Genomic DNA, 20,757 nt, shown 5'->3' with positions numbered 1-20,757 from the left:
AGGCAGAAGGAAACCCCCAAATTTGGAGCTGAATAGAACCTGTTACTAGAGATTTAATAGAGGCTTCAAGAATGAAAGAAGAAATAATAGTACAAGCAGTTGCCTTAGGACAGCTGCTGTCTAGAAAAGAAGAGAACTCCTCTGCCTTGTTTTTACTGAGCACCCATTATGTACCAGGGACGTGCTGAGAACCCAAGTGACAGCAAGGGAACTAGTCTACTGAGTGAAAGGAACTTTCCAAGTTGTCTCATTTTCAAAATAATGCTACAAAGTAGGTATGATTATCAGTATGATTGTGCCATGTTATAGATGAAAAAAACTGAGGTTCAGAACAATGAAGTGACTTGCCCAGGATCCCACAGCTGGTGCGGGGTGGAAGTGGATGGAGTTTGAACCCATGTCTGCCTGACTCCAAATGTCTCTTTTAAAAAAAAATTATTTACTTTTAGACACAGGGGAAGGGAGGGAGAAAGAGAGGAAGAGAAACATCATTGTGAGGTCGCCTCTCACGCAACCCCCACTGGGGGCCTGGCCTGCATGCAACCTGGGCATGTGTCCAGACTGGTAGTCAGACTGACGACCCTTTGGTTCACAGGCTGGTGCTCAATCCACTGGCCCACACCAGCCAGGGCTGACTCTGAGTGTCTTTAAATGCACCGTGTTTCAACAGTAGGAAAGAAAAGATGTGACAGATATGACATTCAAATTCATTCTATTTCTTCATCGTTGTTGTTTAAATAAAATTTAAATAATTGAACACCAAATGGGTACACATCCACCAAAAATATTTCTTCAAACATCTTGGAGCATATATAGCTTTGTCCTAATTTAGCATCAGTTCCTTGAAATTGATTCCCAAAGAGGAATTCCTGTGTCAAAAGGCCTAGACATTATTTAAGACTTTGATGCATATTGCCAAGTTGCTTTTTAAAAGATTTTTACTGAGTCATTGTCCTTCCAGCAATGTAGAAGAATCCATTGCTCACACTAACACAGCTTTGGTGTTACCAGTTTTTTAAACTTCAAGTTTAAAAGGTTATAAATAAGCTCTTTCAGTTTACTTAGAAGGTAGAAATTGTCCTGTGTTTATTGTGTCTCATCTGTTTCCTTCGACCATTTATTGTGTCCTTAGTCTGTTTATTACCAATTTTATGTGTCCTTCACATAACAGAAATATTAACCCATTGTGTACCAAACATTTCCTCAGTCTGAAGGTCACTTTTTACTGTTGGCTATGATTTTGGAGTAGCGTATGGGTATTTTGGGTTGTTTTTAGCAACAGAAAGTTAGAGAATGTTTTAATGTTTTATAAATAAACCTGTCCTTGTTTCCCTTGTGACTTCTTCCATTTTCCCTAATCTTAGAAAACCATTCACTCCTTCAGTGGCTTATTTTCTGTCAGGTTCAAGGGAAGATGGAAATGGCGGTGTTGCTTTGTTATCTTTTTAATAGCAGAAGAGAGAATAAGATTATTTCCTTTTTCTCTTCATCAATTTGATCCTTCTTGACTCACTTTTTGTTTTAGTATCTTGATACATGCTCATTGGGTGGGGAGTGGAGGCAGCAGGAAGTAATGTGTGTGTGTGTGTGTGTGTGTGTGTGTGTGTGTGTGTGCATCCCCAAAGGTCCAGAAGAATAAGTACTGCAGAATATTAACACTTGGTTATTTCTGGTTGATGAGAACAGGGCTGGGGTGGGTTTGTTATTATGCCTGCCCAGCACCCCTCCCTATTTCCTTTGGGCCAGATACCCCTCTTCATTCCTTGTGACTCTGGTGTGGCTGCCCACGGCAGTACATTTGCCCAATATAGTCCCTGATTACCCTGGCAACAGTCTTGGGGGCCAAATGCAGGCATCCAGCAGAGTCCTCCCCTGAGCATACAGTTCTCCTTCTGCTGGGTTTCCCGGGAAAGCTGGGGCTGCCTCACACCCTGTTTCCTGCCAGGCAGAGATCACTCTGCAGAGGAAAGGAAGCCAGTGTGCAGAGACATCGAGACGCGGAAAGAGGAGAGAAAGCAAATGCCGTGAGTACTGGTGCCTCCGCTTCCAGTCTCCAAGATCTCCCAAGATCTTGATCCTGCTGTTTTTCTTTCAATCTTGTGCCAGCTGTTGTGAGCCATCGGTTCCTCTGGCTTTGGTTGGGTTTCTGTTCCTTGGCAAATGAAGGAATCTGGTCAGCGGCAAAAATGGTCTGATGTGTGTTTTTAGTATTTTATGTAAATTTCTTGCAATGATCATGTATTACTTGTTTAGTAGAAATACTTTTTAAAAGAAAAAAATGTGTTTGCTAGAAAAAAGAAAGCATAAGTACCCCCCCAAACTTGCTTAAAAGTAGGCAAAATGTGAATAAAACCGGAGTGTAAAAATCATACAAGTCCTCAGGAGGATGGAGGCCACCTTTCACCTTGAGAATGTTAATGAGATAAACAGGAATTTGAGTGAGACAACCTCAGTTCAGGGGGTATGTTGGGTGGGTGTAGGGAGTGGAGATTAGGGGCTCAGCCCTGGGCACAAAGTATGTTTTTTCATGGACTAGATAGTTTGAGATACCAAGATTTGGGAGAGGAAAATTGCCCCTTAGCCCTGACCCTGGACAAATCAGGTCCCTTGTCTGAGCTACACTAAGTCTAGCTCTGATATTTTGAATCCCTAGAGACACTTCACATCCATCATCTCAGAATTTTCAGGAGAATTGAGTCGGTCATCAACATTCCCATATTCCAGATGAAGAAACTGAGGCTCAGACAGGTAAAGAGTGACCTAGGTAATTCGATCTCTAAGGCCTTTTTAGGAGCCTCAGCCATCTCCCTCACTCATCTGCACACTGGACATAATAAATGGACCGCCCTCTGACACAGTCCAGAGAATTAAGAGGAGAAGGCCAGTTGAAACTGAGTTGCAGTAAGCATTGTCTTCTTCCCATCTCCAGCCGGAATTCAGGAAGGGGGAGAGGGCACCGGGAGGTGACTGAGGTGGAGTGGGGCTGGGGTCTGAGGCAGTGTGCCCCCCTTGCTGGTCACAGTCCAGCCCTACCCCCACTTCCTGCGAGCTGCTCCCCCTTCCTTCGCTGCACACCAAATTTCTTCCCAAGGAAGGCCTTGCGAAAGAGGACCTCGGTCAGGTCCCTTGGCCGCCTGCCTGCCGCCCCAGGAGCGGTGGGGGCCCCTCCGCTCCAGCCATCAGCCCCTGGCGCCTGTCCAGTCACGTGGCACTTGGTCCTCTCTCCAGCTTCCTCCAGGATCCTTATTTAACTCCGCCAACTGCCCCTTGCCTCCCTAGCCCGTCCTTCTGGGCACCACCCTGAGGTGTAGGGAATTGGGGCGTCAGCTCTGCCTTGCTGAGGGAGGTCCCTTATTTTTTCCACTTGTCAAGTGGGATCGCCACCCGTTACGACCGCCTCGATTCTCTTCATTGCCTCTTCTTTCCCTACTTACTGCCCCATCGCCCCGTCCTCGACAGTCTCCTGAGCCCTGTGAGGGACCCAGCTCCCTCCCGGGCACCGGGGTGGGGGTGGTGGCGAGGGGCGGGGAAAGGGGCCGCTGGGCCCTACGGGCGCTCCCGGAGCCGTCGGACAGAAGCGCTACGAGGACGGAGGGAGACGGGCCAGCCGCCGGCGTCGGCCAGACCTGCGCTCGCATTCGGCTCTGCCTCTGACCAACTGCTGATTTTGAACCCTCCATCTCCTTGGGCCTCAGGTTGCCTCCTCTGTGAAATGGGGGTCCTACGGGAGGCAAAGAGCGGGAGGGCCCGGCGGAGGGTCTGACCTGTGCCAGGGGCGCCCCCCCCCCCCGCCCCGCGCGCCTCTCCCCAGCCGGGGAGCCTCGCCTCGCCTGCGGGTTCCTCGTCCCCGTCCCTCCGCCCCAGGCTCCTCCTCTACTGACATCAGAGCCGCAGGCGGGCGGGGGGAGCCAGCTGAGCCCAGCCGAGCCCCAGCGAGAGAGCGGGCGGGCGGCGGACCGTGGCGGGATCTCAGGGTCAGCCGCCTCCAGCCTCCCGACCAGCCCCGCGGCGGGGCAGCCACAGGTACAGCCGCGGGACCGTCCCGCCTTCGCCTTGCACGTCTGGGAGGGCGGCCGGACCCCGCGGCCGCTGGATGCCCTCCCCCAAGGATGAGAGGGAGTGCTAGGGTGGGCTGGACTCTGGACGGGCAGGGCTGGGTGGGCCTTTTCCCGTGACCGCTGCCCCAGACACAGCAGGTGTCAGGCGGGCTGGTGGGGAACTGACTGGATAAATAGAGGAAGGTGGGGAGGGCTGTGTGCGCGTGTGCGCGCGCGTGCGAGCAGCTGGGCCCGAATGGAAGGACCGGGCATTTGAAGGTAGAGATGTGTGGGGGCCGGGTTGGGGGTGTGCTAATGTTAGCACAGGCATGCGGATCATATGCAGAGTAGTGGTGTGCTGGTGTGTAAGTGTACCCTTATGGGCGGGGATGTCTGGGAATCAGTGTTTTTGTTGCAGATATGTGTCCAGGTGCTGTGCATGCTGGTATCTGGCTCAAAAGATCGTACGGGGGGCGGTATATGGTTGTGTACTGAGGATGTTTGAAGTAAGGCGTGTAATTTGTTGGGGTTCGGTTTGGAGTGTAGGAGCTTCTAGGGTGTACAGGAACTGGAGGGTAAAGGGTATGAGTGAATCTGGGATATCCGGTATACAGGTGAGGGATATGTGTGTGTTTCTGGGTGTCATCTGGTCTAGGTATACACAGATGTGTGCTGCAGGGTGTGAGAGGGATCTGTGGGAGTGATATTTAGGTGTGAGGCTGTCTGGGGGATTATGTGTTTGGACATATGTGCTGATGTTTGGGTGTACCGATATTACAGGGTGTCAGGGCTTCTGAGTACGGAGGGTGCTGGATCTGAAGGCAGGTGTTTGCACTCAGAGGTGTGGGTGGGGCTTGAGGTGGTGTGTCTGGGTGCAGGGATATGTAAGGAACTATGGGGGTTGTATATATGAGACCTCCAGGTGGATTTGAAAACTCTGCCTCTAGAGCTTACCATCAAGTCTAATTTCCTGAAGGGGTGGCTGGTGCTGAGGTCCCACCATGGCCTGCCACTGCTGCATACCAGGCCAGGCCCCCATGAAAAGGAGGTGCCATCAAAAGAGAAGGATCTCACACCAGGAACTCTAGTCAGAGCACCTTCCCCACGTTCTTCTGCAAAGGAAAGGGAGAAGGAAAGTGCCCTCTCTGAAGTCACACAGCATGCTGAGCTCTGTTTTAACCTCACCCTTTGTGAGCCTGGGATGGGGTTGCGAGGCTTTGTTTTCTGAATGGGCCCCAGTAAGGCTGCACATTAGAAGGACCAGTGGAGGGCAGTCTTTCCAATATAGGAAGGAGCCCTCTAAGGCTTTTGCTCTTAGAAAACTTTGTTGGGGCCCTAGTGAGGGGTCATTTGGGAAACTCTAGACAGAGCTCCTGCTCATTGCCAGCCTCTGTCTCCCCATTCACCATCTGATAAATGGAGAAAGCACTCCCACCCTCTCCTGCTGAGGTCTCAGTGGAGTAAGGTATAGGCCAGATCAGAGTAAGGTGAAGTTTCTGACTCTGATCGAGAGGGGATAGGCTGGGTGGGACCATTTCTCAGACTGCTGAGAGCCAGATAGGGAGTCAGGTGGGAGGGGGAAAGTAGGAATCCTGGTGAGCTCCAGCTGTGGCTGCTGTTGCCGTGGCAACAGTAAAGAACGAGCTATTTAAAAACGTGGCTGAGATATTGCTGGAAGCCCAGGCTGCCGGAAGCCTGATTTTCGAGAGGCTGGGCGGTGTGAAGAAGGAGGAGGGAGACGCCCCTGCAATTCCCGGGGCGGGGCTGGAACGTTGCTGGTTCTGGGGACAGGGGATCCTCCTGGGCTTTGTGCTTCTACAAGCTGCTCTGGGGTCTTTTCTGTTGTCCTTTGAGAGGCCAGAGTCTCCTGGGGTATTTGGATTTAGAGAGGGAGAAACTGGGAGGTAAGCTGAATAAAATGAATGAATGAGTGAATGACTTCGTTGAAGAATTTTGCTGCTGCCATGAAGAATTTTCCTCTAGCCATAAGAATTTGCTAAATGAATAAATGACTGAATGTTTGTTGAGTTATTTTGTCATGTAAACGAATCAGAGAATGAAAAAATGCAAGCTGAATGACTGAACAGGTCTACCAGTAAGTTACCACATAGAAGTTTGAGCCCTACTGAGTTTTATCCCTCCATTTCCCTTTCCAGGAGCCCTGGCTACGGCCAGGGGGCAGTGGGCCATGCCTGGGGCAGTGGAAGGCCCCAGCTGGAAGCAGGCGGAGGACATTAGGGACATTTACGACTTCCGTGATGTTCTGGGAACGTGAGTCTCAGGGCAGGAGAGAACGGGGGCTGTCCCTGAGCTGAGGGGCGAGGTTGGGAAGGTCCTTACTCTTGGACTTGGCTAGCCGGGGAGGCTGAGTCCAGGGTGGTGCTTCCTCTGGCCAGTTAATCACTACTTCCTGTTTCCTATAGCCCAGGCCCTCTGGCAGCCTTGCCATGGCCAATACTGGCTTTTCATTTCTGGTGACAGTGGATGGAACCGGAGCTGCTCTTGTCACAGCTTTGGGTTCCTATGAAAAGAAGGAAGTAGGGAAGAGTGAAGGAGTCAGTTTATTCAACTCGTTTCCAAGAGCTGGGAGTTCTGGCCTACGTCTAGGGATGGATGCTGGCCAAGGCTCTGTTCTTAGTGCTGGGAGTCCAGAAAAAGCTGAAACCTAGTCTTTGCCCTCATGTTGATCCCAGACATGTGAGGGAGACAGACACATGGAAAATGACAGCAGGGTACATGGTAAGCTCCAATTAAAGAAGGGAATGAGGATTCCTTAGAGCCCAGATAGAGCAGTGGCTTCTGCCGGGGGGAACACTTTATGGAGAAGGAAGCATTAGAGCTGGGTATTGAAGGATGAGTAGGAGTGCACTTGTCAGAGAAAGAGGAGGACATTCCAGGCAGAAAGATAGCATAAGCAAAGGCTTAGAGGTGTAATTTGTGTGGAAAGGGGTAGAGTCAGGTGGAGCTTATAGTCAGAGGCTGGGAAAGAAAGGGGAACTGGTCATGCAAGGCCTTGAAAGCCAAGCCGTGGAAGCTGGACTTTATCCCACGGGCCATAGAAAGATGTTGAAGACTTTTTCGCAAGTTTGCAATTCAGGACAGTTACTCTGGCCCTGGTAAGGAGGGTAAACTGGAGAGGGACAGGACTGAAAACCAGCAATGAGGCTACACAGTCACGAGCTATTTTGATGACTGAGATTTCACCATGGGAGATGCTTTTGACTTATGACCTCTTATCTAAAAGTAACAGAAGGAATACTCTAGCCCTGGCTGGTGTGGCTCAGTGGATTGAGCCCCGGCCTGCAAACAAAAGGTCACCAGTTTGATTCTCAGTCAGGGCACATGCCTGGGTTGTGGGCCAGGTCCCTAGTTGGGGGCATGCGACAGGCAACCGATGAATCTTATGCACTCTCTTTAAAAGTAAATAAATAAAAGTAAATAAAATCTTTATAGTGTAGTAAACCCTCCTTAATCAGTGAATTTCAGTGCAACTGAGTTTAATTTGTTCCTTTCTAAGAGCCTGTTATAAAGCACTGCTTCTCAAACTTCAGTGAGCATACACATCATCCAAGGATCTTGTTAAAATGCAGATTCTGGTTTAGTAGGTCTGGGGTGGGGCCTGAGATTGTGCATTTCTAAACAGTTCCTAGGTGATGCTGATGGTATTTAAAGGTTCTCAAGGGTGTTAAATTAGTCACGAATCAAATTGGCTTTAGCAGAAAAAGAAATCAATCAAGCACATAATAAAAAAAACCCAGGGTGTGAACTTCAGGCATGGCTGGACCCAGGGGCTCACATGATGTTATCAGGAAATTGTCTTGGACCATTTCCCCGATTTCCTTTGTGCTGGCCTCTTTCTCGACCAGGTTCTCCCCAAGTGGTGGCAAAGATGATTACCATAAACCCCAGGTTTACATTCTACCAGCTTAGCACAAAAGAGTACCTCATTTTCAAAGTGCCAATAAACTGGCTTGCATCACATGACCCCATTATTGTGGCCAGGGCACAGACTATTCTGATTGGCACCAGAGGATGGATTGAGTGATGAAGGGAGGCTCATCCCACCTCCTTTGGTCCTGAGGTGGTCACACAACCCACAGGGAAAAGAGGAAAGGCTGGAGGAAATTTGGGGTTCCAGTTCATTGCCTCATGAATCCCCTCTCCATGCAGGGGGGCCTTCTCAGAGGTAATCCTGGCAGAGGATAAAAGGACTCAGAAGTTGGTGGCCATCAAGTGCATCGCCAAGAAGGCTCTGGAGGGCAAGGAAGGCAGCATGGAAAATGAGATCGCTGTGCTGCACAAGTGCGTGAGCCATAGCCTGCACTTGCCCAGGCTGACCCTGCCCTGACCCTTCCCATTCTCATCCAACCCCTGCTTCGGGCAAATCATCTAACCTCTCTGAGCTTCAAATTATTCACTGATAAAATGGGGTAATAATCTCCACTTGTCAAGGTTGTGACAAGCATTAGCAACCCTTTATTTCAAGTGCCGGGCACAATAGCTAACATGACAGATGTCATTGATATGTCATTGCTTATTTACAGAGGTTTAATCTGTTCAATCAGGTCTGAAGGTCAATCCTTGAACAGGGCTTGAAATCATGCATCTCAACTGGTGGTATTGCTAGACATGCCTTGTTCCCCCATGTAATAAACCTCTCAGCAAATTTGAAAATGCCTATGTGCTAACTAACTAAGTCAGCACCACCTGGTCTATGAATTGTTCATGCCGATATGAAACTTGCTGCCTCACTGGAAAGTTTATAGAGAATCTTCACTTTCAGTCTCTTTCCTGAGCTTTCCAACCATCCTGCAGGGACGAAACGATCATTTCCACTATTGGTGGTAGGGGTGGGGGAACTGAGGCTCAGAGAAGGCAGAGGACTTGTCCAGGGTCACATGGCAAGTCTATGGCAAAGCCATCTTCCATCAAGGTCAGTACCGTCATGGTTAGTTTACTGAGTATTTACGATGTGCCAGGCACTATATGAAGCATCTTACTTACTTACCTGTTTATTATGTCATGCGATCCTCACCCCAGTTCTTTGAGGGAAGTACTATCATTGGCTTCATATTATAGATGAAGAAACTGAAGCTCAGAGAAGTTACACTCAATTCAGTGAGTACTCGTGACCCCCTCCTCTGCCCCAGGTGCTGGAGGAACAGTGGTGAGCAGGATAAAGCCCCTGGTCTTGTGCAGGCTGACAGATTTATCAACACAGAAAAAAAATTTAAATCATACTGATCAGCACTGCGAGGTGAAACACTTGCCCCCAAATAGCACATGGCAGAGGCAGGTTTGGGCCCAGGTCTAGTTACTAAGAGTCTAGTGTTTACCTCTGTGCTCTCCACCTTGGAACACGTTGTAATCAATTGTGGTACCTCAGCTTTTTGCCTTTGGGATCCAGATCCTTGGTGCGTCCTACCCAGGATCTGAGGCGGTGGTCCTTCAAGGTGAGGGTGGGAAGGGAGCTGAACTGTTCTCAGCTCTGAACCACCTCTTTTCTCCACTCAGGATTAAGCACCCCAACATTGTCGCCCTGGATGACATCTATGAGAGTGGGGGCCACCTCTACCTCATCATGCAGCTGTGAGTAGCCCACCTGCATCTGACCCTTCCTCACACCTCTCCCTGCCACGCCCTCCCTACCTTTCCTGCTTCTCTTGCTTCTTTGGCCAGACTGTCCTGTCCCTTGCTGCAGGGTGTCAGGAGGGGAGCTGTTTGACCGCATCGTGGAAAAAGGTTTCTACACGGAGCGGGATGCCAGCCGCCTTATATTTCAGGTGCTGGATGCTGTCAAGTATCTGCACGACCTGGGCATCGTACACCGGGACCTCAAGGTGGGGTGTGAGGGTGTGGTGACCTGGGGCACCCAGGGATGAGGGCTCTGCACACTCCTCACTGTGTGGCCTTGGGTAACTCTCACCCCCTCTCTGAACCTTCGCTTCCCATCTACAAAGAGGAGCTTGTAAACTTTAAATTGCCTCCTCCCACTCTGGTTCGGGCATGCAAATGGAAACAAAGGTGAACTCTACTGTCATGTCATCCAAGTAATATCTTGTGTCTTTTTCTGATAATAAAAGTCCCACTTGCTCTTTGTAGAAAACTTGGATGTTGTAGCACATCTCATTCCAGTCTAGAAGACCAGATCTGGGGTGAGACAGAACTGAGTTTGAATCCTGACCCTGTTACTCCCTAAGTGTAGGTTTTCAGGCAAGTCACTAGGTATAGACTTTCCTCTCAAGACATCAGTTTCCTCATCTTAAGGTAGGGATGTGGTAAGACCAAAGTGAAAGCAAGTGCTAGTCAAGTTGGGGCACACAGTAGGTGTTCCAAAATTATTTCTTTAGGGTTTCGCAATAAACACCTGAGGTTTATAGAAAATTCCCTCCCACATCTTCGTAGCCCTGTCCTTTCTGAAACTTTTAACCTCCTTGAGAACTTCCTTGAGTTTCTTGTGATAGTATCTGTGAAGCCACAGCGGCTTTTGGGGTCCCATTGTTTCCCAGGGGTGCTTGGGGAAACAGAAGGTTTGGACAGCCTCTGACTGTGCCTTCCCCTCCCTCCCGCCCTTTAAGCCAGAGAATCTGCTGTACTACAGCCTGGAGGAAGACTCCAAGATCATGATCTCCGACTTTGGCCTCTCCAAAATGGAGGACCCCAGCAGTGTACTCTCCACGGCCTGTGGGACCCCGGGATACGTGGGTGCGGAAGGACCTGGGCTGAGGCCATGGGAGGGGGAGGAACCAGGAGCTGCAGGGCAGATCTGTCACCACCATGTCCTCTTCCCCCACAGCCCCTGAGGTCCTGGCACAGAAGCCCTACAGCAAGGCAGTGGATTGCTGGTCCATCGGAGTCATCGCCTACATCCTGTGAGTGGGGGCTCCGCCACTGGGGTGTATGGTTCCAGACTTCTCTCCCCTACTCTGTGTTCTCTTCCTCCCCTCTGCTATTTCTTCCTTCCTGCCATCTACATTTTTATCTACCAATTAATGGCTAATATTACTTCATTCAATAGATACTATGTTTCAGGCACTGTACCTAGCACTGAAGATTTAGCAGAGAACAAAATAAAGTTTCTGCCCTCAGGAAGCAGACATTCTAGTAGGCGAGAGAAAAGTAAATAAACAAGTAAATAAATCCATAAAATATTGTCCGGTGGTTAAAAAAGTACTATGAAGAAAAATGAAGTAGGGTAGAGAGAGGGGAATGGATGCCATTTTAGATGAAAAGGTTAGGGAAGTCCTCTCTAAGGAGGTGACATTTGACTGGCATCCTGAATGAAGTGAGGGAGCCAGACATAAACACCAAGTGCAAAGGCCCTGAGGAAGAAAACATGGTGACATATTAAGGAACAGAAAGTGGAGCTGGACAAGAGTGAATAAGGCAGAGAGGGGTAGATCTACCAAACCCCCTTTGTAAAAGGGAGAACTCTTTCCTGTGGGTCTTGCCTGACCCCTGGGACTGCCCTAAAGCTCCATTGGGAGCCAGTGTGTACACGGAAAATGGAAATGAGGATGAGTTTCTCCCTGCCCAGGCTCTGCGGTTACCCCCCCTTCTATGACGAGAATGATGCCAAACTCTTTGAACAGATTTTGAAGGCCGAGTACGAGTTTGACTCTCCTTACTGGGACGACATCTCTGACTCTGGTATTTGGGGCTTTGCCTTCTTCCCCTGGGCCCTGCCTCTAGTGCTTTCCTCACGCTTTGGGGGCCTCCTCACTGCCTTCCTTCAGTCGGCTCCCCGGCCCGAGACTAAGAGCTGTCTGAGGCACCCACCCCAGTTCCTCCCTCTGCCTGGCCCTGATCTGAGAAACCTGTAGGTATTCATTCATTCTGCCTTCAAACATAGTATTTTTGAAAATACTTCCCCCATGGACTTCCTAATGCCTAAAATACCACATAAGTTTTCATGTGTCCTTTTGTGCCTCCTAGTAGGAGGCAACCCTGTGAAACCCTTATTAATCATTTACACATCAGTGTGAATGCACTGAGTAGAACCTTTTCTAAGAACAAGTTTTTCTTAAGGGAAAAAGGAGACAGCTGGAAGGCTGGGGTGGATGGAGGGCTTAGAGAAGAGAACACGTCGGGTGGGGCGGTGCATGGACAGGTCTGGCCTCCCGTCTTGCTTGGATACCAGGCCAGACCTGAGGAGGTAGGTTCTGCTTTGGGGCTGTCTGCAGGCACTGCCATGCTCTTTCCGTCTTTGCTTTTGTCTTGGGGGTTCAGCCAAAGACTTCATCCGGCACTTAATGGAAAAGGATCCAGAAAAGAGGTTCACCTGTGAGCAGGCCTTGCAGCACCCATGGTGAGAACTCTGATGACCTGTGAACTGGGGTGGGGCCCAGGGCCCCAGTCCTGCTCTGCCTTCACAGAGAAACTTCCACACACCCTTACCCTAGGATTGCAGGAGATACAGCTCTGGATAAGAATATTCACCAGTCGGTGAGCGAGCAGATCAAGAAGAACTTTGCCAAGAGCAAGTGGAAGGTGAGCCCATGTCCCTAGTCCTGGGTCCCAGCCTACCCAGAACTCCTCCGCACCCCCAACCAGGCCTTAGCTTGCACAATACCTAGCACCAAGTTGGGCACAAAGTAACTGCTCAAGAATGCTTACTGAAGAAATTCTTTCTTTTTAAAGATTTTACTTATTTTTTAGAGAGGGGAAGGGAGACAAAGAGAGGGAGACATCGATCAATTGCTTCTTGCACTCCCTGAACTGGGGAGCTGCTCTGCAACCCAGGCATGTGCCTTGACAGGGAATTGAAGCAGTGATCTTTTACTTTGAGGGACAATGCCCACCAAGCAATGCAGGCCAGGGCCGAAGAACCTGTTTCATCCATTCATTCAATGCTCCCTATCACCTACTGTATTCCAGTGAGGGTTCCTGACCTCCAAATCTAGAGGGAGAACAGTGTATAATTCTTAAGGAGACATCAAATCCAACCCACAGGGTCCTAGAAGGGGCATAAAGACCTGGCAGCTGGGTAGGAATTAGCCAGGCACAGTAGAATAATGTCTAAGGCAGAGAGGACCAATGTACAAAGGGCCAAGGGCAAGAGAGTGTGGCCATCCAAGGATGTGCCAGCGCTAAGCCTGACTGGACTGGAAGGGCTTTGGGGGCAGTGGGGACTGAGTGACTGAGGCAGGAGCCCAGGCTGGATATGCAAATAGGGGCCAGGCTGCTCAGGGTCTCAAGTGCCACAATGGGGCCCTGACTTAATCATGATGATTGAGCCCCAGGATTTTCAGCAGGAACTTGCCCTTTAGAAAAGGCTCTCAACCAACAGAGAGAGGCACAGAGAGAAGGCCAAGTCCCCTTAGGAGGCTGTGGCAGAGGTGCGGGCAGGAGACTGAAGGCTGGACCAGAACAGGGGCAACAGTAACAGAGAACAGTGGCTGATGTAGGAGTTGGTTAGGAGGTAGAATTGACAAGAACTGACGACAGAATGGATGTTGGGCTAGGGATGTCAAGGCTGGCCCCAGATTTTGGTTGAAGAGAGGGTGGACAGTGGTACCGTCACTGAGATGGAGATCCCAGGGGCATAAACTTATCTTTGGGGGATGACTCTGGTTTTGGATATGGTGAACGTGAGGAGTGGATGGGGACATCTACTTGGAGATACTGAGTAATATACAAAATCTGGGCAAGTTACTTAACCTCCCTGTGCCTGTTTCCTCCTTTGACAGGGATGATACTAACAGGACTCCCCCCAGAGATGTCTGTGAAAATTAAATGAATTAGTATGTAAAGTGCTTAGAATGATGCCTGACACAATACTATAGTTTGCTATCATGTGAATATGAATTAATTATATATAAAAAGCTACATAGCCCTGGCTGGTATGGCTCAGTGGATTGAGTGCTGGCCTGTGAACTGAAGGACTGCCAATCTGATTCCTGGTCAGGGCACATGCCTGGGTGGTGGGCCAGGTGCCCGGCTAGAGGTGTGCAAGAGGCAACCAATCTGTTTCTCTGAAACACTGATGTTTCTCTCCCTTTCCCTCTCTAAAAAAAAATAAAAAATTGAAAAAGTTATGTATCTGTTAATATATACTATTTATATATGTGCATATATATATATATATATATAATATGGCTGCATTTAATAAAGCCTTGCAGATATTTCAGGTGGTTTTAGGGGATCAATCTTTAATACCTAAAAAAAGAAGGAACCACTGCAAGAATTGCCCTGCCAGACACTGCCCCATGGTCTCCCACTTTTTCAAAAGTCCCTTCTTCCCCCTCTCCCCACAGCAAGCCTTCAATGCCACGGCTGTGGTGCGGCACATGAGGAAGCTACATCTGGGCACCAGCCAGGAAGGGCAGGGACAGACTGCGAGCCATGGGGAGTTGCTGACACCAGCAGCTGGGGGTGAGGACCAGGGCTCTGTGGAGGGGCGTGCGTGGTCCATGAGGAGGCGACCAGGTTGGAGTGGAGGGTCTGCTTCCACAGCCAAGTTTGTTTTCTCTTCTCATGTAGGGTCAGCAGCTGGCTGCTGCTGTCGAGACTGCTGTGTGGAGCCGGGCCCGGAAATGTCCCCCAGACTGCCCCCTCACCTCTAGGACGCTGGATCCAGGGTCAGGATCCCCTGTGTGGGGGAGATGGGGGCAGCCTACTCCCCTTCCCTCCTTGAACTGGGGTTACCCTGCCCTACCCCACCCTTTCCCTACCACGCCTCCACTGCATTTTCCATACAAATGTTTCTATTTTATTGTTCCTTCTTGTAATAAAGGGAAGAGGATAAAACCACAGGTACCTTTGTCTGACCAGATAACCCCCACCCCACACTATTGTGCAAATTGCTCAGTTTGAGGGTTCCTGCCCCCTGAGGTAGTTGCATGGACCCCTCTTCCCAACATGAGGCTGGATGGAGAATAATGGGTAATAGAGGGAAAAGGTATTGGGAGAATCCCTTTGTCCGGTGCCTCCCACCTAGTCTTCAGGCCCTGTGGATCTCTTTCTGCGCTTTGCTGGTGGCTCATGGTAGAGATGGCGCAGGTCAGCACTGAAGAGCACCTGGGGACAGGGGGAAGTCTGTGTTGGGAGAAGGTACACTGAGGTTAGGGAGAGTGGGGCCAGTGGTAGTGTGAGGGGACACAGAGTTCCTAGGGAGCAGGCCCAGGATAATGCAAGTCCACTAGAGTCAGGGCTGGGAACAAAGGGTAGAAAATCCTTTAGGGTCACCTGGGTCAGGGCTGGGGGAGAAGTTCTATGCGGTCTGGACTGAGGAAGAGAGAAAGCATAGGTATACTCACTGCTTGGGCCCAGCCAGCATAAGGGCCCCACAGGCTCCGGAAAAAGTTTCCTAAATCAAAAGTAACAAAGCAAAATAAATTTTGCCCCTCCCACTCCCATCCACAGGGGTGGGGTTTTCGGGAGAGGTGTGAGAAGTTCCCATTGACTCAGTCTACTGTCAGCCTTGGCATCTCCCCATTTACCCAGTTCCTTGTTGGCCCGGGGGCTTGGACCCTTGGCCTGGGTTGTGGTAGGATGCCAGCTGTAGTCACGCTGGGCGATCTGCCACATGTGGACATCCACGGGCACGGCCTGGGGCTTGTTTAGGGACATCAAGCAGATGCAGTCAGCCACCTTTGTGATGAACACAAAGTGAGCCACAGAGGAGGAATGATAGGATCCAGGCAGCATCCTCTTTCTAGCCCCAAAGCCAGCTACTTCCTCCTCCACTTTGAGGTTACTATTATTCTATAATCTCAATATATGTCATATATTAGTAATTTTCAAAATGCTGTGATGAGATTGCTTCTACATGAACATCTATGTAGGCCAGGTTCTCATCACAACCTGAAAAGAAGCTCGTACTATATTTCATTTTGCAGACAAGAAAACTGAGGTTCTGAAGGGTGAAGGAACTTGGCCCAAGTTACATGGCTAGGAAGAAGCAGAACAAAGATTTAATGTTAGAGTGAAGTTCAGAGCCCATTAAAAACAGTTCCTTAAGTAAAAATTCATTTCTTAAACTACAGAGAAGTATACAGAAGAAAACAATAACTGCCAGATTCCCAATTATCTTGATTCTAGCTAACCCTGTTAAGATTGAACAAAAAGATTTATAAGTACATATAATTTCAAGAAAGAATAAAATGAAAAGTAGAAATATCTTCCAATTTGTCTTCCCAAAGGTAACCACTACTGTTTCCTGTGGTTCCTTCTAGAAATTTCTGCATACATATAGCAGTGTATGGATGTACCTGACCTTTCTACAAATGCATTCAAAGGGCAGTGTCCTATACACCCATTTTGCATTTTCCCTAATAAAATATCTGCTTGTATCCTTTTTCCTTCTTGCTCCACCTTCAGAAGCTGAGCCTGCACCCAGCTCTCAGGTCTGCCTTGTTACCCTCTACATGGGTAGTAGCCTGCACCCAGCTCTCAGGCCTACTCTGTTACTTTCTACATGGGTGGTAAGGGTAGCTCCTACCCCACTGAGGCCTCACCTTGGTACCCACCCCAGGAAGGGTGCAGAGGGCCCTGTGGGCCTCTTCGTAGGGGGCCTTGCGCAGCTGCTGAAGCCAGGGAAGCCCGCCGTATTCTTCAAGGATGGTTCGGGCACTGGCACTCACGAAGCGGGCACGGTACCCAAGGCCCAGCTTCCTGAGCTGAGCCTCCACCTCTGGCCCTGGGGGGGGGAGTTCGGGTAGGGAAGGAAGCAGGTGTCAGGTACCTTCAAATCCTTTATGTCCTTAAGCTAGTGCGAGCCTTCCATGCCAAATGAATGCTCTCCCTTAGCACCCTTTTCCCACGTCACTATTTTTTGGAGATACTTGTCTCTGTAAAAACTTGTCTCAGTTAGTTAGAGCATTGTCCCCAGATGCCAAGGTTGCAGGTTTGATCTGGGTCAGGGCACATACAAGATACAACCAATAAATGCATAAATAAGAGGAACAACAAATCAATGTCTCTCTCTTAAAAAACAAAACAAAACTTGCTTCACAGGGTTGCTGTGAAGAATGTATGTTCTTGGACACAAAACTGTTGGGTTCACTATGGAGACAGCAACTTGAATTTTCTGCATATTTCTCATATACCAAGCACTGTGCTAGGTGCAGTATGTGCATTCCTTTACCTAACCCTGTGGCAACTCTGATAGGTTATTCTCCCATTCAACAGATGAAGAAACAGGCACAGAAAGGGTAAATAAGTACCAGAGCCAAGATTCAGACTCAGGCAGTCTGTTTCTAGAACACATGTGCAGCAGTTCTCTCTATGGAGCATGCCTGTACTTTTCCCTCCCCGAAAAGCACATTTTTCTTGCCTCTTTCTCCTAAGCTCCAAGCACCCTTATTTTGCCTCTGGAACTTGTTCCCTGAGCTCATTTCTTATACAGCTCACTTGTTCTACCTCTGTGACTTTTTCTTTTAAAGATTTTATTTATTTTTAGAGCGAGGGGGAGGGAAGGAGGAAGAGAGGGAGAGAAACATCAGTGTGTGGTTGCCTCTCTTGCACCCCCTGCTGGGGACCTGGCCCACAACCCAGGCATGTGCCCTTGACTGGGCATTGAACTGGCAGCCCTTTGGTTCACAGGCCTGTACTCAATCCACTGAGCAACACTAGTCAGGTACCTCTGTGACTTTCTAAATAATTTCTCTTAAAAAAAAAAAACAAACACGTGCATTTAACCCCAAAGTACTGTACATTAAATATGGATGTTTTTCTGAAGTGGCATTAAACCATGGGGCAAAAAGCACAGAGTAGTGAAGTCATTTCAGGGACAGATAGGGAGGGTAAGGTATGACTGGGACTGATCAGACAAAGCAGGGTGATTCTGGATGAGGACAGGCTTTGGGAAGGCAGGAAACTTTGAGATGGGAGATGAGGACCATGGGAGAACTAAATAGACCTTGAAAGCTGTTAGTGAGCCTTGGGGCAGAGACCCATTTACTCACCAGCCAGGGCCTGTAGGCTGGGGAAGCCATGGTAGGTGACATCATCAAGCTGGACAAGTCGAGGTCCGAAGGCCTGGCAGAGCCGCTCTACCATGCCAGTGATGCGGGCAATGTTGTTGTTGGAGGAACAGATGAAAGAGAAAAGGCACTCGATGGGGTCCTGTTGTAGGAGTCGAACACCTGGAGGTAGGAAAAGCAGGGGTAGGAGAAGGATCTGCTGTCAATAGTGACTTCTGCTCACCTTCAGATCTTAGGCACCAGAGGGAATCCCCTGATTCTGAAGGTGAATCAGAATCACCCAGGGGAATGAGAGACAGCACTGGTAAGGAAAGCAACACCAGAGCTCTCATTCCTCACAGCATGTTCAGAAATGGGTCATCGTCAAATTCCACAGATAAAAAAGCCACAATGTAAGCACTATAAGGGTAGGGATTTGTGTCCATTTTGTTCACTGCTGTATTCCCAGCGCCATAGCAGATGCTCTGTAATATTTATGGAATGAATGATGTCACCTGCTCTCAATCACACAGACTCCATGATGGTGATCAGCAGGACAATAATAATAGTAAAAATAACTACTATGTGTCAGGCACTATTCTAAACACTGCACATGTATTAGCTCCTTTAATACTCATAAAATCCTATGAGGTAGATATAGTCCCCATTTTACAGATGGTGGAACTGAATAACCTAACCAAACTATGAGAACCCCAACCCCTGCCCCAGGTTCTGTACTCACCTTGGAATTTCTGAGCCACCTCTTGGAAGTGGGAGTCCACACAACTCCAATGGCTATATAGTTGAGCCAGGCTGACATCCAGCTGCAGGTACTGGCGTAGGGCCTCCAACTCTTCTCCCGTGGGCTTCCCAGTCTGGCCTTTTCCCCCTCGGTACACAGTGCAGTAGAGCTTCTCCTCAGTCTGGGTCAGTGTCCATACCTGGTCGGCCAGCACACCACTCCAGTGTGCAGGGTTTTGCTCCCTCCACCTGAGCCCCCACATACAGGGCAGCTGTAATACTCAGTTTCCCTTCCTGCACCCTTTGGGGCCCTCCCATCTTACAACCTCTCCACATACAAAACTGATTAATGAACTACAAAATAAAAGTGCTTCAGTTATGTCATTTATCCTTACAATAATACTGCACAGGCTTACTACGTCCACTTTATAAAAGAGGTAATAGGCGACAACCATCTTTCCACCCCTCCAACAATTACCGGATTGTTAAACATTAAAAAATGGAGCTAACAGGCTCTACAACCGTGCCTCCGTTTCCTCTTTTGTACCCTAAGGTTTCTTCCATTACACCCAACATTCCCTTGCACCCCAGGCCTGCAGTGCTGAGGAGTCAGGAGCCACGGTCACTCACCGGAAGGATTGTCCGGAAGCCAGAACCAAGTCCAGGCGTAGTTCAGAGCGTGGACAGGGGATGGAAGCCCATAGAGACGGAACAGAGTATAGTGTACGATGTCCCATGCTACCGAGCAAAAGAGAGCAGGCTAATATTTCCTTATCAGTCTCCGCCCCATAATGGCCACAGCCACTCAGAACCAGCTCAACACGCCACCAACAGACCACTCCCACCAAGATCGAGAACTTGAAGGCTTACCCAAGTTCTTAATCTGTTTGAAGTCTGCCCAATCTCATTTAATTCCTCCACTTCCCGCAGGCCCCGCCCCTCAGTCGTCACTAAAGGCGCGTTCCTTCCCTTCGGTCCCACGTCCTGCCCTAAACCTCCCCTCCTCCACGACCCCAGGGTGCTCGCTCCCCTACTACTGTACCACCAGGTTGCCGTAAGAGGTATCTGCAAACATACTCTTCCGGCTTCTCCGGAGCCAGACCTCGCTCTTACAGGAAGCAGGGCTCAGGCCCGGTTTATTGAATCCAGAGGTAGCCAATCCGCGTGGAAATTAGAGGCGCCAATGAAAACGGGCGCGGCTGGGGTGGGTGGGTCTTCTCTCGGCTCCGCGGCGGTTAGCGCGCGCTGGGCTCGCTGCGGGTTCGCTCTGGGCCTTTCCTTTGCCCTAGGTAGGCCGGCTTGTCCCCACAGACCCGGTTCAGAGTGCGCCCTCGGGCCCCTGTCATCATGGCCTGAGGTCCTCTGAGCCCTAAATTCCTCACGCTTGCCTACCCACCCAACCAAATCCAATCCCTCGCCATTTTCAGAGAGCCCTTCTCCCCCGAGCCTCTCCAGTCTGCTATTCGCCCACCTCAGCCCTCCTCCCATAAACCCCTGTTCACAGAGAATCCAACGGGCCCCGAGCGCAGCTCCGGCCCACCCAGCCCCTGCGAAGACTCTCCACAGCGTCTGCCTCCTGGGGATTCTGTCTTCGCGCTCACCTTCGTAGGCCTCCTCAGACTTCACTCCTGAGGCCTGACTCCTCAGATCGTCCAGCCTGGCCCGTCGCCTGCACCTGTGTCTCTGGTCTCAGCTTTCCTTCAGTACTCCGCCACCTAACACTGACGAGCTGAAGACGGCCTGTAGAGGGGCTTTCTCTGGGAGTGGGAAAGGCAATTCAGAATGCAAGGGAAGTGTGTGGCCCTGAGGCAGCCCGTCTGCCCAGCCCCGTTGCCAGGGCGGGCTGCCAGGCCCAGGAGAGATGTATTATGTCATGGCTTCTCTTCTGGAGAAACTCGCAAAAAGCTAGGAGACCTGCACCTTTTTCTGGGTGATTTTTTAAACTTTCTACCATAGTGATTTTTGGTTGCCTTATTAGATTGCAAATTCCTTAGGGGCAAGAGTTGCAGCTGATTTATCTTTGTGCCTCCCACACACTACCTAGTGGGGAGTACCAGGAATTTGGTATCGTCAGT

At 49.7% G+C, this 20,757-nt stretch overlaps 2 protein-coding genes across 20 annotated transcripts; one reads left to right on the top strand and one right to left on the bottom strand.

Annotated features, from left to right (window-relative positions):
* The first annotated feature begins 1,936 nt into the window (after nt 1-1,936).
* Nucleotides 1,937-14,791, top strand: CAMK1 (calcium/calmodulin dependent protein kinase I). Of its 6 annotated transcripts, none has more exons than XM_053669098.1 (12): nt 1,960-2,024; nt 6,194-6,308; nt 8,208-8,339; nt 9,552-9,626; nt 9,739-9,877; nt 10,616-10,742; nt 10,834-10,909; nt 11,575-11,687; nt 12,267-12,345; nt 12,440-12,527; nt 14,294-14,411; nt 14,520-14,791. In XM_053669098.1, the coding sequence occupies exons 2-12, from the start codon at nt 6,226-6,228 to the stop codon at nt 14,600-14,602; spliced, it is 1,113 nt and encodes a 370-aa protein (XP_053525073.1). In that variant the 5' UTR covers nt 1,960-2,024; nt 6,194-6,225; the 3' UTR covers nt 14,603-14,791. The 6 variants fall into 6 exon arrangements, with proteins under 6 accessions (XP_036990518.2, XP_053525073.1, XP_036990517.2 ...); XM_037134627.2 differs by lacking the exon at nt 1,960-2,024 and adding an exon at nt 3,941-4,023; XM_053669097.1 differs by lacking the exon at nt 1,960-2,024 and adding an exon at nt 4,057-4,127.
* On the bottom strand, nt 14,726-20,500 carry OGG1 (8-oxoguanine DNA glycosylase). 14 transcript variants are annotated; one of them, XM_053669100.1, is made up of 8 exons: nt 20,284-20,500; nt 19,313-19,420; nt 18,684-18,931; nt 17,945-18,124; nt 16,496-16,677; nt 15,479-15,629; nt 15,296-15,345; nt 14,726-15,056 (listed from the first exon to the last, which is right to left on the bottom strand). In XM_053669100.1, the coding sequence occupies exons 2-8, from the start codon at nt 19,417-19,419 to the stop codon at nt 14,973-14,975; spliced, it is 1,002 nt and encodes a 333-aa protein (XP_053525075.1). In that variant the 5' UTR covers nt 19,420; nt 20,284-20,500; the 3' UTR covers nt 14,726-14,972. The 14 variants fall into 14 exon arrangements, with proteins under 14 accessions (XP_053525075.1, XP_036990525.1, XP_036990524.1 ...); XM_037134630.2 differs by lacking the exon at nt 20,284-20,500 and adding an exon at nt 19,760-19,821; XM_037134629.2 differs by lacking the exon at nt 20,284-20,500 and adding an exon at nt 19,725-19,796.
* Between the last annotated feature and the right edge of the window lie 257 nt (nt 20,501-20,757).

Source organism: Artibeus jamaicensis, unplaced genomic scaffold (assembly GCF_021234435.1).
Source record: "Artibeus jamaicensis isolate MK-2021 breed Jamaican fruit bat unplaced genomic scaffold, CSHL_Jam_final contig_519, whole genome shotgun sequence".
Taxonomy (NCBI): domain Eukaryota; kingdom Metazoa; phylum Chordata; class Mammalia; order Chiroptera; family Phyllostomidae; genus Artibeus; species Artibeus jamaicensis.
The sequence above is the reverse complement of the archived record's forward strand: the minus strand, read 5'-3'. Positions and strand labels throughout refer to the sequence as shown.